The sequence below is a fragment of the Trachinotus anak genome, unplaced genomic scaffold (genome assembly GCF_046630095.1).
Source record: "Trachinotus anak isolate AG129_WGS33_773 ecotype Australia unplaced genomic scaffold, CSIRO_AGI_Tana_v1 ptg000015l, whole genome shotgun sequence".
Classification (NCBI taxonomy): domain Eukaryota; kingdom Metazoa; phylum Chordata; class Actinopteri; order Carangiformes; family Carangidae; genus Trachinotus; species Trachinotus anak.
This window is the reverse complement of record NW_027273866.1, coordinates 3055162-3068354: the sequence shown is the minus strand read 5'-3', so window position 1 is coordinate 3068354 and position 13193 is coordinate 3055162. Positions and strand designations below refer to the sequence as shown.

At 41.4% G+C, this 13193-nt stretch overlaps 4 protein-coding genes across 8 annotated transcripts; 1 reads left to right on the top strand and 3 right to left on the bottom strand.

Annotated features, from left to right (window-relative positions):
• The first annotated feature begins 138 nt into the window (after positions 1-138).
• On the top strand, positions 139-2396 carry gstz1 (glutathione S-transferase zeta 1). Of its 3 annotated transcripts, none has more exons than XM_071498183.1 (9): positions 139-386; positions 724-775; positions 865-932; positions 1128-1208; positions 1302-1427; positions 1566-1641; positions 1736-1788; positions 1875-1924; positions 2202-2396. In XM_071498183.1, exons 1-9 carry the CDS (start codon positions 357-359, stop codon positions 2326-2328), a joined length of 663 nt encoding a protein of 220 aa, XP_071354284.1. In that variant the 5' UTR covers positions 139-356; the 3' UTR covers positions 2329-2396. The 3 variants fall into 3 exon arrangements, with proteins under 3 accessions (XP_071354284.1, XP_071354286.1, XP_071354285.1); XM_071498185.1 differs by having other exon boundaries at positions 153-304; XM_071498184.1 differs by lacking the exon at positions 139-386 and adding an exon at positions 473-624.
• Positions 2397-2442: 46 nt separating this feature from the next.
• Positions 2443-6223, bottom strand: LOC139632903 (rab9 effector protein with kelch motifs). The gene is made up of 13 exons (XM_071498174.1): positions 6064-6223; positions 5818-5988; positions 5625-5730; positions 5290-5412; positions 5102-5215; positions 4857-5034; positions 4650-4778; positions 4280-4467; positions 3989-4185; positions 3798-3889; positions 3656-3710; positions 3278-3375; positions 2443-3096 (listed from the first exon to the last, which is right to left on the bottom strand). Exons 1-13 carry the CDS (start codon positions 6123-6125, stop codon positions 2867-2869), a joined length of 1743 nt encoding a protein of 580 aa, XP_071354275.1. The 5' UTR covers positions 6126-6223; the 3' UTR covers positions 2443-2866.
• A 1078-nt stretch (positions 6224-7301) lies between these two features.
• tmed8 (transmembrane p24 trafficking protein 8) lies at positions 7302-10400 on the bottom strand. The gene is made up of 6 exons (XM_071498181.1): positions 10229-10400; positions 9720-9831; positions 9482-9575; positions 9275-9368; positions 8766-9059; positions 7302-8623 (listed from the first exon to the last, which is right to left on the bottom strand). Exons 2-6 carry the CDS (start codon positions 9827-9829, stop codon positions 8406-8408), a joined length of 810 nt encoding a protein of 269 aa, XP_071354282.1. The 5' UTR covers positions 9830-9831; positions 10229-10400; the 3' UTR covers positions 7302-8405.
• A 156-nt stretch (positions 10401-10556) lies between these two features.
• Positions 10557-12955, bottom strand: noxred1 (NADP-dependent oxidoreductase domain containing 1). Of its 3 annotated transcripts, none has more exons than XM_071498180.1 (6): positions 12674-12955; positions 12410-12570; positions 11807-11987; positions 11564-11718; positions 11233-11431; positions 10557-11061 (listed from the first exon to the last, which is right to left on the bottom strand). In XM_071498180.1, exons 1-6 carry the CDS (start codon positions 12829-12831, stop codon positions 10911-10913), a joined length of 1005 nt encoding a protein of 334 aa, XP_071354281.1. In that variant the 5' UTR covers positions 12832-12955; the 3' UTR covers positions 10557-10910. The 3 variants fall into 3 exon arrangements, with proteins under 3 accessions (XP_071354281.1, XP_071354280.1, XP_071354279.1); XM_071498179.1 differs by having other exon boundaries at positions 11807-11984; positions 12410-12582; positions 12674-12949; XM_071498178.1 differs by having other exon boundaries at positions 12410-12582; positions 12674-12948.
• Between the last annotated feature and the right edge of the window lie 238 nt (positions 12956-13193).

The following is a 13193-nucleotide window of genomic DNA, read 5'->3' as shown; positions in this document are numbered from 1 at the left end:
ATTAGGGCAGCCACTGTTGGTGCCTTCTATCCAATCCCTAGTTGGGGTTTCACATAATCCCGCCTTAACTGTGGAAAGTCGACTAACCATTGGATAAAATAATTTGGCAGTTTCCATTTACTGACAGGAAGTTACGCAACCGGGAGCTGACCTGTGACCAGAGCCCCACTGCAAAACACACGCTTTACGCTGAGAAGGTGGTCGTGTAGCTGAGCTTTGTCGACATGACATAATATGTACTCATCGTCGAAGCAAAAAGCAGGACTTTGCTGTGAAATGTGCAGGACACAATCGGCGACTTTGAGCAAGCATTTATCATAAAAAATAAAAGTGATAACGTTATCGCCACCACAACAATGCACTTGTCCTTTGTTTGCCTCGCCAAGGTACTGTAATAACTGTTGTTGTGTGTGTCTGTGTGTGTGAGTGTGTAGCAGGTCGCTAATGTGAACCATATGACATCCCAAATGTTGCTTAGTCATGGACCAAAGAGTAGGTAGGAGGGAGTTCTGGGAGCACATCCTATTGGCTGCTGGAGGATGATGAGGATGTGGTCAACTTTGTAGAAAACCTGATAGTAACAGTCAAACTGTGAAAACTAAAGATATGGCAACCAAAACCAAGGTGAACTAGCAGACGCATGAAAAGTTAACTATATCAGGGGGAAGTGTGATGTGCTTTTTCAAATGGACTTAATGTTTTCATTTGGTTCCCTGTTTGCAGCCTGTTCTTCATGGATACTTCAGAAGCTCCTGCTCCTGGAGGGTTCGCATTGGTAAGTCATGCCACAGCATTTGTCTGCCTCAGCTTGTGTTTAAATCATTTCGATGTCAACAAGATGATAATGAACTTTTTTTGCACCAGCTTTTGCTCTTAAAGGTATTGAGTATGACCAGGTTCCAGTCAATCTAATCAAAGATGGAGGTCAGCAGGTACAATATACTTATTCACAATCCACAGTGATGCAACTATGACATAATTTACAAATCTACAGCAGGAGATATATCTAATTAATGTATTCTAGCATTTTTTTATGTATGATGAAATAACATGAAACCATATTATCAGCTACTAACATTTAAACAAAATACTGTATCAGTCTCACAAAGACTCTCCATGTGCTCAAGCTTACCGAACAGTACAAAACATTAAACCCCATGCAACAAGTGCCTGCAGTGGAAATAGATGGCATCACCCTTTCTCAATCAGTGAGTCCCTGAACTACTCACCCGTATTATCCTAACACTGTACTTTGTTCAAGCAACTGTAACAATCCAGTGACAATGTTTCTGCTCACACAGCTGGCAGTGATCCAGTACATCGATGAGACGAGGCCAGGACCTCGACTGCTTCCAGTGGACCCGAAGAAGCGTGCCCAGGTTCGGATGATAAGTGATCTCATTGCCTCTGGGATACAGCCTTTACAGGTGAGTGATAACTGAAACAGACAGTTCAAATGGTATCGCTACTCTGGTTCCCAAAAAAGCTCAGGTGTGAAATAATAGTCACCTAATGTCACAACATAGGTTAACTTCAGAATATCCTTTTAATCCTGGGTTTTTCAGAATTTGTACGTGATCCAGAAAATAGGAGCAGAGAAGGTGCAGTGGGCTCAGCACTTCATTGATCGTGGTTTCCAAGGTTGGTGGAAGCTAATTTTCATAATATCACATTCCAAAGGTGGTTCTCCTGAGTCTTTACGATATTGCTGACATATTATTTTGTTCTCATCCAGCTCTTGAGCCCATTCTAAAGCAAACAGCAGGAAAGTTCTGTGTAGGTGATGAGGTAAGAGCCTGGTGATCATATTTTATGAGTGTAACTGTGTGGCACACAGCAAACACTTCTCATTTGACTCATTTCATACCTTTTAGATATCCATGGCAGACATCTGTTTGGTCCCTCAAGTCTACAATGCAGAGAGGTAAGGTCGCCCTGAACACAAAAAGATAAACATGAATATTGTAACATTTTGTACTTGATAGAGTTACCATATATCTTCTCATATATATATATATATATATATATATATATATATATATATATATATATATATATATATATATATATACACACATACACACACACACACACAGTTTACATGAAATCCACCCTATATATCTGAACTCTGCTCTGCTGAACTTTAAAAAAAAAAAGCTATAAAAGTAAGAATGACCCCTCAATGTCTTTAATCTCCACAGGTTCAAAGTGGATGTTGGGAAGTATCCAACTATTGAAAGGTTAAATCAAACCTTACTTGAATTTGAGGCTTTCAAAGTGAGCCACCCATCTTCTCAACCAGACACACCTGCTGATCTGCGTGCATAAACAGCTCGGCAGCTATGGACACAGTCATGCAACTCTATGCATCCTTAAATAAAACACTTTGATAATAATCCTGTTCCAGTGCTGTTATTTTAAATAACTTTCAAGAATAGAGACTTTGAGTTTTAAATATTTATTAACATTTTGATAAAAATTTTAATTTTATCCATTTTGCCTTGTCTAGAACTTTACTGCTGATATGTGAAGAAGAGGTAAAGGGCAGGAAGTAATGTGTGGAACATGCAGATCAGAGATTTGTTATGCAAAGTGCCCAACACTTGCAGTATATTGGCTGTATGGTGGAAGCATAGATGGTTATTGAAAAGACTCACATGGAATAAAGGAATAAAAAATAAGGCTAAAGTCTAAACTGTCAAATACATTATTACAGTTACACAACATTTAAAGAAAGACAGCCAAGTAGAAAAACGAATGTTAAGATAAATAAACCTTGAGATACTAGATCACAGCATCATCCTCCATTTTTAAAGATTAGAAAAACAATTGTCCTGCTTGGATTTCTTCTTCTCCAATGAATCCATCACTTGTCACCAGGAACCTCTACTGTGCACTTCACTGTGTCGTTGTAGAAGGTACCAGAGCAGTCTGAGCCACCGAACACCAGCAATGTGCAGTGGACTTTGACATTTTCACCCTGTTCATGCTTCTCAGTGTCTGTTAGGAAGGAACAGCCCAAATTTATCATGCTGTGTCCAGCACGAGGCTTGGAGCAAAGCACAGGAGACGCCACTGAACTCCACATGTTGGTACCTGAGAAGAAATTAAGGCAGTCACTGTACGAAACAACATGTGACACACTGAAATTTCACGTCTGTGTCAGTACCAAACACAAACCTTATTAAATGATTATGTCCAAAATGGATGACACTGATACAGTAGTTTATTTATATGGATTCAATTGATGGAAGTGAGTGAAAGGGTCAGTACTCACCAATGCTGAAGATATGCATGTCTTGCAGGGCTCCAATTGCACTGCAGCCCCCACTGACTAAAATCCTGTTGTCTGAAACTGGGAGCGCTGCATGAAACCTGCCCATTTACATGCAAGAGGGTTTTACCTGTACCATCATTCTTCTACACCTAGTCTTAACATAGGTATTTTTTACAACCACTCATTTATGTCATTTCATGTTTGGTTAGAAAAACAATGATGAGGGAAGATTGTATAATTTTGTCACTAGAGTGAGAGATGATATTTGGTGTTAAAACACATTAAATTCAAATACAGTTTCCATCCAAGACATAAAAATACTTAAACCAGATGGGTACATCAATGACATTCCTCAAGGTTGATTAGCTCTGAACTCACCCTCGAGGCAGTGGTGGCATGTTCCCACACTTCACAGCTGTGTACTCCATGAATCCTTCATGCAGTAAAGACACAAAATAAATATCAGTGCAAACCTGGACACAAATTACCACTTCATGCAGCAGGGGAAAGTGTATCTTACCTAGATCAAGAATGTGGAGATCATTAAGGTAAGCTGCAGTCTTCCGGCCACCAAATATTATCAGCCTCTGCGAGAGAAGTGTGGCTGAGTGCCTGTTCAACACAAACATCATGATGTTATTCTTGGAGAGAGAGAGAGAGAAAAACAAGGTTACAGTAAATTTACTTTAGCTATTTTAAAAGGACACTAACCCAAACCGAGGCAGAGGTCTGTCTCCCTCCACAATGGGCTGGTACCAAAGTTCAAACTCTGGGTTGAAGATGTACAAAGCATTACTGCAGGATTTATCCCCAGAAGAATGGCCCGGCTGGACTCCGCCAAAGACAAAAAGCTCTTTTTTATAAAACACTGCAGAGTGATAGGCCAAAGTTGGAACGTTCCCCTTTGCCTGCAGGAGGTAAATCCACAAAAAACAATCCCTGCTTGAGTATTTGATAAGAATTCAAGAACTACAACATGTTAGTAACTTGCAACAAACCCACAGTGACAAGTTTCCACTTCCAGGTCAGGGTATTAAGGATGTACAGCTCGCTGTAGCGCTGACCCTCCCTCAGGCCACCGTAAACAAAGACTGACTTGGTTTCTGGGTCATAGGTCGCAGAGTGTCCCTGGGCACACAGTGGTTCAGGTCCAGATGCAGCGGAGTTCATGGGGAACCAGAAGTCACTGTCTGGGAAGAGGTCAGGTAGCCAAGTTACCAACACAAGTGGTAATGCATTTAATGTAAAGTAGGTATTTTAGGCCCTTCTAATTTGTCTTTGGTGCTATACACTTTAAATGTGGTGACATGCTTTATGGACTTCAACCAACAACTAATACGGCCAAACAAATAATTCAACAAACTCCACCGACCTAGCTCGAGCTTCCACAAGGAGTCCTTGCAGTAGTTTTGATCTGCTGTCTCCCCTCCAATGAGGACGGCAGTGTCAGGGTCACTCAGACACATCGTATGGCTCCAGCGAGCCGATGGGCACACCGAAACTAAATCAAGATCTTTGTCAAAACCAATTCTGTGCATTCAGATGTGACCAAGATGGATGTAATATATCTGTCACCGACCTTCTCGGTTCTCATTCTTTATCTGCACTGTCATTTCTTCCCGGCTGTTCATCCTGTTCAGCCTCTTCTTCTTGGGGGTTGAAGCCTGGTGTATGTCCTCAGTGAGACTGTCCATGTCCTCTGAGCTCCATGTCATGTGACCTCGCTTACTGATAACTGTCCGCCTGGGTGTCTTGTCCTTTGCGAGACACAGACTAAATTACATAGGCCACATGCAGACATATATTTGTAAGCATGACTCTTACCGAAGGCCAAACTGGGGGTTTATTTCCCACAGTGGAATCACTGGTGTCGATTTTATTCACTTGGATCTCAGCAAAGCAAACACTATCACCCAAGTGTGAGGAGTTGGGAGTTATCTGCAAGGCAAGACAGAAAATTTGCAGCAAAAGCGTAGAGAACTGAAAAACTACTCTGACCCTACTCATCTTACCGTTTCATTTGCAGCACTTTCATGTAATGTGCTGCAGAGATCAGTTTCATTGTGCTGCTCTGGAAACAGACATTTCCTTTGAACAAGAGGAGTACTGCTGAAGACACTGGCTTCATCCTGTGGCTGGTCACAAGCGATTGCATATGAAACAACACAATGAAAACCCCACAGACTGTCCTTCTAAAACGTGCATCTTCAACTATAACAAATATTAAGCGTCACAGTCAGATATATGTATATGCGCTGCAGTGCAAGTTTTGGAATTCTTATGGTTGTTTTCCTGACGTAAACCTTATCAGGGGACAGTTAACTTTGATTTACTGAAAACATCATACCTCTCCACATACTGTGAGCACGATCTTGCCATAAACTCCTCTCCTGCCCCTCTCTGCTGCCACTGTGACAATGTCCGTGCCCCAGTCACCTTCCCAAGTCAGGCACCTGAGGTCACAGATGAGTTCACAGATTTAGACCTTACCTTTTTTTTTTTTTGTGTGTCAGGTATTCAAATGCCTTTCTTCCACATACCTTGCTTGGGAAGACAGAGTCCCAATTTTCTGGGACTGTACCTCTGCACTGACCAGAACCTCGACTGAGATTGTTGTGTCACTGCCTGGCCACTCTCCAAGACCAAAGATGACCAGCTGCTTGGGCAGAGGCAGCGGGATGTGGACTTGAAAGCACCTTCGGTTGGATTTGCTGCCAAAGGAAAGACCCGGTCAACGTGATTGAATTAGAGAAAACGGCTTCGTGGAGGTTTCCAGAAAGGTCTACCTGATAAACTGGCGTGGAGCGTCTCGAAGAGACCAAAGGACATAAAAATTCAGCCTCCCCATGCTGCCTCAGGGTCGCAGGTGACTCCTCTGACCGAGACGTCGCGGTATGAAATCCCGCACACTTGGGTGCAACATGGAGCTTCGGTGAACGCTTGTGATTGGCTGAGCCGGGCTCAAGGTCGCTGTAAAAGCGCACACCTGTGACGCAGCATGATCAATTAAGTAAGAGCAGGAGTGGCTCAATTTAGCAAGTAGCCTCTATTTGGCTAAATATTACTGAACTTCTTTTAACAGTGCAATATGTACATTGGAGTTTCTTAAAGGAAAAAAAAAAGTTTTATTATTATGATTTTTTTGGATATATATATCTTTTTTAAATATACATATATAGCCTTCTGAGGGCATTCTGAGCCTTTCATTTTTGAAGGGAAAACCACAGATCACAACTATTTACATTCTGTGTAATGTTAAGGAAAATGTATAGAGTCATCAACCGATTTTCTTCTTCAATCGATTGGAGATTAAATGACAAGTGTAAAGCTATATTTTTATTTTTACACGCCTCAAGCCACAGTTTGTATGACTTCAGAGCTTAATCAGCATCACTGACACAAAAATAAATAGATGAAACGTTTGCTGGCTGGTGCTGATAATTATATTCATAACTGTATGGAAAAATGTAGTTTGATCACCTGTAAAAAGAATAATGATTTATCAGTACATTCAGTAATTTACTGCACCTTTCAGAGTAATCAAATCATTTCTCATTAAAGTCACACTGAATTAACGTAGAACTTGGATTTATAACTAAAACACAATACATTTGGAGAAGCATCTTATAAGGACAATTTAAGAACATGTATATATTACTGCTTTTAAGAAATCCAGTAAAACTTGAGTGGCACCTGATGTAACTCTGGATTCTGACTGGCCTTTGGGGAGAGCTGAAAATAAAACCTGGTTTCATCAGCCCCTATGTAACAATGACATCAGTCCCCTAATGCCACAATTTAATGGAAACACAAGGGACCCATCCTGAAGCACTTTCTAATCCTGGATCTGCAATGAGACCGTTGTGAAATGAGACGCTACACACACCAGCGAGTCTTAATGACATTTTTCAAGTTAATAATGCTGCAACATTTAGCTTCTGTACAGCAAACTACCGACAGTTGTTCACAGTGGGTTTTTTTTTTTCAGAATTGATCTAATCCGCAAATTAATCACAACGACAACTAGACAATATTCTCTTTATTGTGGAATATAAATTTCAGGAACAAATATCATTATAACTTACAGTGAAGGTACAGTGCAGCAAACATGGAAGGCTTTAAACCTGTTGCTTTACATCGTGTATGGTGCTAGCAGCCAAATCTGTGACATCTTTGGAAACATGCGCACAAGTGAACATGGTAGAAGCACGGATTTTAAAAACAGGATGAAACAAAGCTATTCAACACAACCAAATCCAAAGTATGCCTGACACACTGAGGATATTCAAAAACAAATAGACTGACTTTCACTTACATAGACCTGCAGCGCACATAGTACAATTAGATTAAATATTACAACTGCTCCCTACTTTTGAAACAGCAAATTAAAGGGGGTGAGCCAAATGTAAATATTGAATCTATATTACATAATAAGAGCTTTAAGTGATAAGGGATGGCTTTTATTTGTGTCATAAAAAGCACACTCTGAAAAACTGTTACCACTTGCTTCAGAACATTCAACTTATATCTTTTACCAACACACCACTATGATAGAAGACATGTCTGTGCACAGAGGTTGTATTTCATAATTGTATCGTCCATTATCACAGATTAGATTTAGCACAGGTAAAAATAATTTACACTACAAAGCAGAAGGATAAATACGACAACAACAAGCAAATGAACAATCATGATGATAGTGCACGCATACACACACGTGTCGGAAAACCTCCATTTCTTTAGAGAACTACTGATTAAGCACCTGGCCAGGTGAAATATATTCTCTGCAGGTGTTCCCTGATCACTGCTACCATAGAAATCTTACGGCAGAAGACAATATATATTTTATGATGGGCACTTCACCAAATAGCACAGTGCATACATGGGAAAATGGCACCTCTGCAAGGCTTCTTCAAATATCTATCAGCAAGACATTGGAGCAAATGTTGCATTCAAAACTATCTGACAATATACGGAAATTCAACATGTGGTAACACAAGCTGGTAGTGATAAAAATAGATATGCCTATATTTTTTATATTATAACTTCTTTTTTTTTTCACCAAGTATGGAATCAAAAATAATTCATTGTTATTAAGAATAACATTCTTCAACGATAGATTGACATCTCAGGCACTGTAATAAACCCTGTAGTAAAGAGTTTTATTTCGCCATAGTGAGTAGGAGTTGTCAAACTTCAGCAGGTAAGTGCCTTCACCTGGAAAATCGTGGCTGCCCCCAAAGACAGACAAGTGACTGTCCTGACGATATACAGGTAAGATTTCAGCCAAGTTTGAGTTGGTTTGAGTTTTGGAGCCCTTCTCAACATCTCCGTTACTGACAGGCCCTGAAACAGAAATCACATAAACCACAAAGTAAACACACTGCCTACGATCCCAGCTGCAGGAAAACACAATAAAAACTCAACTAGGGTGTGTTTTATAAATGAAGAACAACTCGTGTATTTTCAGAGACGTCATCCAACTAACCTTCGAGCTCCTCCTCCTCATCTTCGTCATCACTTGACTCACTGATGTGCACTGTGATCGATCGGTTTGTGACGGGAGTCCAGTCAAAATAGATTCCAAAGCCAATGTCATAACCGTCTGTAGCGAACTCCCAGCACACTTTTTTGGCCTCGGGGACAGTGGGCACGTGAACCGTCATGATGTCGCCTCGGTACACTGTCACCACGCTGTCCTTCTCCAGTCGAAGCTTTGCCTTCAGCTCCTTCAGTGCAGCAGATGTCCATGTTGTTGGAGGTTTCAGGGGCGGCATCTGGGCTACCATCAGGAGGAAGAAATGGCAGTGTGGTCACAAAGAGCATAACAGCAAATGATTTACCTACCTTAGATAATCCTTATAAAATTGTACATTTATCTTTTTAGAGCTTGTATTACACTATGAACACAACTGTAACCTGTTTATGAAGCCTCTGAATTGAAATCATAGATAAAACAAAGCAGCAGTCTGGATGGCACACTCAGCAGGTCCTCACCTTTCATCTCAGAGGAGAGCTGACAGCTCCCAGCACTGTTGTTCTCCTCGCCTCCTTCCCCCAGGGCTGGCTCAGCGGGGGCCTCTTCATTATCCTCAAAATGCACACATACAAGACACATTATTACAAAAATATTACATTAGATTGTATTTCCCTGTTTATTGCCACTCAGTGACAGCTTCCCTAACATATTCAAATATTAACTACCTCTGAACGCTGCCCTAAATCTTTCTTGATTTCATCCATGTTAGCCTGGTTTTCAGACTGGGTAAAGCTCTGTGAAAGATCTGTATTCTGCAGCCTGAAGTGAAGACAGAACAGCAGCATTAAAGAAATCCCAATATTTATAGGTTGATGACATTAGGATGCAATAAACATCACTGGAATTACGTTATCAGCCCTGACATTAACGCTATAAGAAATACTTCCTGCAGCAACAGGTTACCTGTCCAGCGGTCTGTTGTCGCACTGTTTGGATGTTATTCCGGGGAAAGACGAGAAGGAAAGGGATGACAGCCGCGACTGGAGCTCTGATGTAGCCTCTAATCTCTCCATGGCTGTAAAGATAAAGCAAACACCTCAGTCTGCGTGGCTGAAACGATGAAATCCCGCCCCTTCCAACCACAGGGAGGGAAGGAGATGACAACACTGAAACGAGCCTGCTAACGCAGTTCAGATATGAAACAGTCTGCTGTGTGACACCAGTGGACCATGTTAACCAAAGACCTGTAAATAAACAGCTAAAGCAGTGTAAAGGATTTGTATTTATTTGTGTGTGTGTGTGTGTGTGTGTGTGTGTGTGTGTGTGTGTGTGTGTGTGTGTGTGTGTGTGTGGTGGCCTCATTAACTAGCTCCATCTTGGCAAACTGACATTAGCTTGCAGCTGGCTAGCTAGGTTAGCTGACGTTGGCGACCCAACAAGCAGTAAAAGTGCAGCAGTAAAACTTAGCTTACCACAGTGTAACGCTGATAATCTGCCAACTCGATACACTTTTACTTCGATCCAACTCAGGCCGTCGGGACAGAAGACGCCTCCATATCGCTGCAATCATGTGACGGATCTTTCCACGGTGCCGCTGCTTGACAGGAAAAAAACAGACCAATTTTTGAGACTTCCGTGTTTTCTCGAGTGTTGACGAAAATCGGCGAGTCTGCGGCGGTACAGACATCCTGCGCGAGGGATGACTCCCCTTTACCGAGGGCTTCCAGCAGCTGCTCTGAAAATGCCCGCAGAATATGACCTAAGTTATATGGATTTTAAAACAATAAAACCAAGTCATATGAGGAGAGACAGATTTATTTTATTTCATTTTTAGACTGCAGGGAGGTTGGTAGACATCAAGATGTTCTCATCAAAGGTTTCATTTATGATGTGTTTGCAATATATTACAGAATATACCAATTATTTTACTTTATGGGAATTGTAAAAAGTAATTTGTCCTACATATTTACCATACTGTTTATGTATGACAAACAACAATATTAAAAATAGCATCACTGTAGATACCACAAAACATTGTGGAGACCCTTTCATTCAAATTTATCCATTACAATTTTCAAAACTGTATGTGTAACAAAAGGGACACAGTCTTTAAACTTACTACTGCTACTGTGGTGCACATCCTTAATTATAAGATTAGAGTGAACTGTCCAATGATACTGGTGTCTCCAGCAGTGATTTATATGCCACAGAGATGCACTGCTGCACAGATTTATTACTGGATAGGAACCTCAGCAGTGGTGTCTCCTTGGTCTGGGCATCAGTGAGGGAAATCCAGGGAAAGGGCCTTCGAGGGAAAACAAAGTCAAAGCAGAACAGTAATTTAAATTAGTGCTTTGTTTCTATCCCTTTACTCATTTCTTATATAACAGTGAAGTTTAGAGCTTATTGTGCAGGAACAGTATCCTGGTAAACACAAGCAGCATTGCATCCTGTAACGATACAGACTTGTACTCACTCATCGCCACGAAGGGAAGATGCATACGCTGAACTGATGAAACTCTGCGCATTTAATTGCACAGTGTGTGTCCATTTCTCCTTGAAGAGGCCGTTGATCAGAGAGAGGGCATCACTGGATGGCAGACTGGCAGAGGTGCAGATATTCAGCAGGCTGTACAACACTGCACACACCCAGTTCGGACTCAGAGTGATGGCACCTATGGTATATGAGGGTCACAAGACAGCTATAGAGGAACGCAGCTGAATTAATACAAATAAATGTCAAATCAAGGGCAAAGCGTGACATGACATGACAAGTTCAACATCTACAATAAATCAACATGACATACCACTCATTGTAAGAGGACATGATGCCTCTATCAGCAAGGAATCTTTCAAAGCTGCGGACAGATCAGTGCAGGAAAGCCACAAATCTGCAGTGTCACCACCCACAACCTCGTACTGAGGTTTTATAATGAAGTTGTGTCCAAGAAGTTCAGCTAATCTGAAACAGAAATCCAAAGCAGAATACAGGATACACTGACAGAAAATACAGAAGAATGTCAGCTGAGTGTTTGCATGAGTATGAGTACCTGGTGACAGGCACAGCCGAGGTGACGCTGTACACGAGGCAGTGTTTTGACAGGCGACAGTGGAGATCACCACCAACCTTGGGGAGGTGAGAAGGCAGGCAGCAGAGGAACAGAACGTCTGCCCATGTTGCCAGTCTGCGATTGTCAAAGAAGCATTCGACCCCGGTCTGGACAAATTCTGCTGAAACACAAAAGCAACAAAACGAACGTAACAACAGGATCTTGAGTATGTAAATATTACTTTTTCAGTGTAGGCTCATGGTGCAATTTAATCAAAGACACTCATGTTTAATAACTAACTCATGAATATATTGTGGTTATGACCAGCACCTCAAAACTACTCAATGTCTAAACTGAGCATGTCAATGTATTTACATTAGTGGTGACAGCTGTCTGCTTTTTTTGTGATTAGCATTGGGATTATTAGGATTTTGTGACAAATTAGCAATAAAAAGGGGGGAAAAAATGCATTTATTAGTATTTATGAGTCAACATTAAACCACCCTGGCTAATTTAGTAAGTTTCACTACACTGGAACAACTGAATGAGCTTTCAATCGGCCACAAGGATCCCTAGGATAAATATATATATATATCAGTGTACCTGCAGTTTCTGGTCTTCTTGTGGAGACCTTAATGTGTGATGGTTTGATGTCAGTCATCTCCAGGAGGGAGAGAAGCAGCTGTTTCCCCATGTGACCCAGGCCAAGTATCCCCACACAGAGGTCACCTGACGCCACTGAGTCTGTCTGTGCTGTGGGGCTTCTGAGCACACGTCTGAATGAGTCAGAGAGACCGAAATCACTGCCGCAGACTCTCAGTATAGCCACTGTGAATGTATCCCTCACGGACTGAAAAGATAAGTTACCTCAGTGAGCGGATGAGTTTGCACAGGTAAAGGGCGTGCGCGCACCCGCAGAAAGCGAGTCCCGCCGCTCGTCCACGAAGGTAAAGTAACTTCTCCTCATCTTCAGTTAGTCCAGTCTCAAAAGAAAAACTGCTCAAATCGGCAGCTACGTCCACCATCGCCGAGGGTTTAACAGAGCTGATGTTTACAGAAAGTGGACGCGAACAAACCTAAAAACATAGTAAAGCAACTGCTCCGTCGTTCCGTTGCCATGCCAACAAGGACAACTTCCGATTTAACGGGTTATATATTTCACAACCTTGGTTTTTCATAATAAAAGCACGAGTTAAGCGACTGCATATCAAAATAAAAATATTTTCATCAAAAAAAAAAAAAAAAAAAAAAAAACCCGAAACAGAAAAATCCATCCGTGAAAATCTCCCATATCAGACCGGTGTGAATGTATAGATTTATAGTAACACCTACAAGTCCATTAGATTCAGATTATGAAAAGCAAGATCACCCAAGCCACACTCCATTG

Coding starts and splice junctions, on each gene's coding strand:
- gstz1 (XM_071498183.1), top strand. CDS start 357: ATGCACTTGTCCTTTGTTTGCCTCGCCAAG. Junction 933..1,127: donor TCAAAGATGGAGGTCAGCAG/GTACAATATACT, acceptor CATGTGCTCAAG/CTTACCGAACAGTACAAAAC. Junction 1,925..2,201: donor CAAGTCTACAATGCAGAGAG/GTAAGGTCGCCC, acceptor TAATCTCCACAG/GTTCAAAGTGGATGTTGGGA.
- noxred1 (XM_071498178.1), bottom strand. CDS start 12,831: ATGGTGGACGTAGCTGCCGATTTGAGCAGTTTTTCTTTTGAGACTGGA. Junction 11,719..11,806: donor TCGGCTGTGCCTGTCACCAG/GTACTCATACTC, acceptor TTTCTGTTTCAG/ATTAGCTGAACTTCTTGGAC. Junction 11,062..11,232: donor TCTTCCCTTCGTGGCGATGA/GTGAGTACAAGT, acceptor TTTCCCTCGAAG/GCCCTTTCCCTGGATTTCCC.
- LOC139632903 (XM_071498174.1), bottom strand. CDS start 6,125: ATGGGGAGGCTGAATTTTTATGTCCTTTGGTCTCTTCGAGACGCTCCA. Junction 5,989..6,063: donor GCTCCACGCCAGTTTATCAG/GTAGACCTTTCT, acceptor TTCCTTTGGCAG/CAAATCCAACCGAAGGTGCT. Junction 5,216..5,289: donor AAAGTGCTGCAAATGAAACG/GTAAGATGAGTA, acceptor CTTGCCTTGCAG/ATAACTCCCAACTCCTCACA.
- tmed8 (XM_071498181.1), bottom strand. CDS start 9,829: ATGGAGAGATTAGAGGCTACATCAGAGCTCCAGTCGCGGCTGTCATCC. Junction 9,369..9,481: donor ATTTAGGGCAGCGTTCAGAG/GTAGTTAATATT, acceptor GTGCATTTTGAG/GATAATGAAGAGGCCCCCGC. Junction 9,060..9,274: donor GCTCTCCTCTGAGATGAAAG/GTGAGGACCTGC, acceptor TCCTGATGGTAG/CCCAGATGCCGCCCCTGAAA.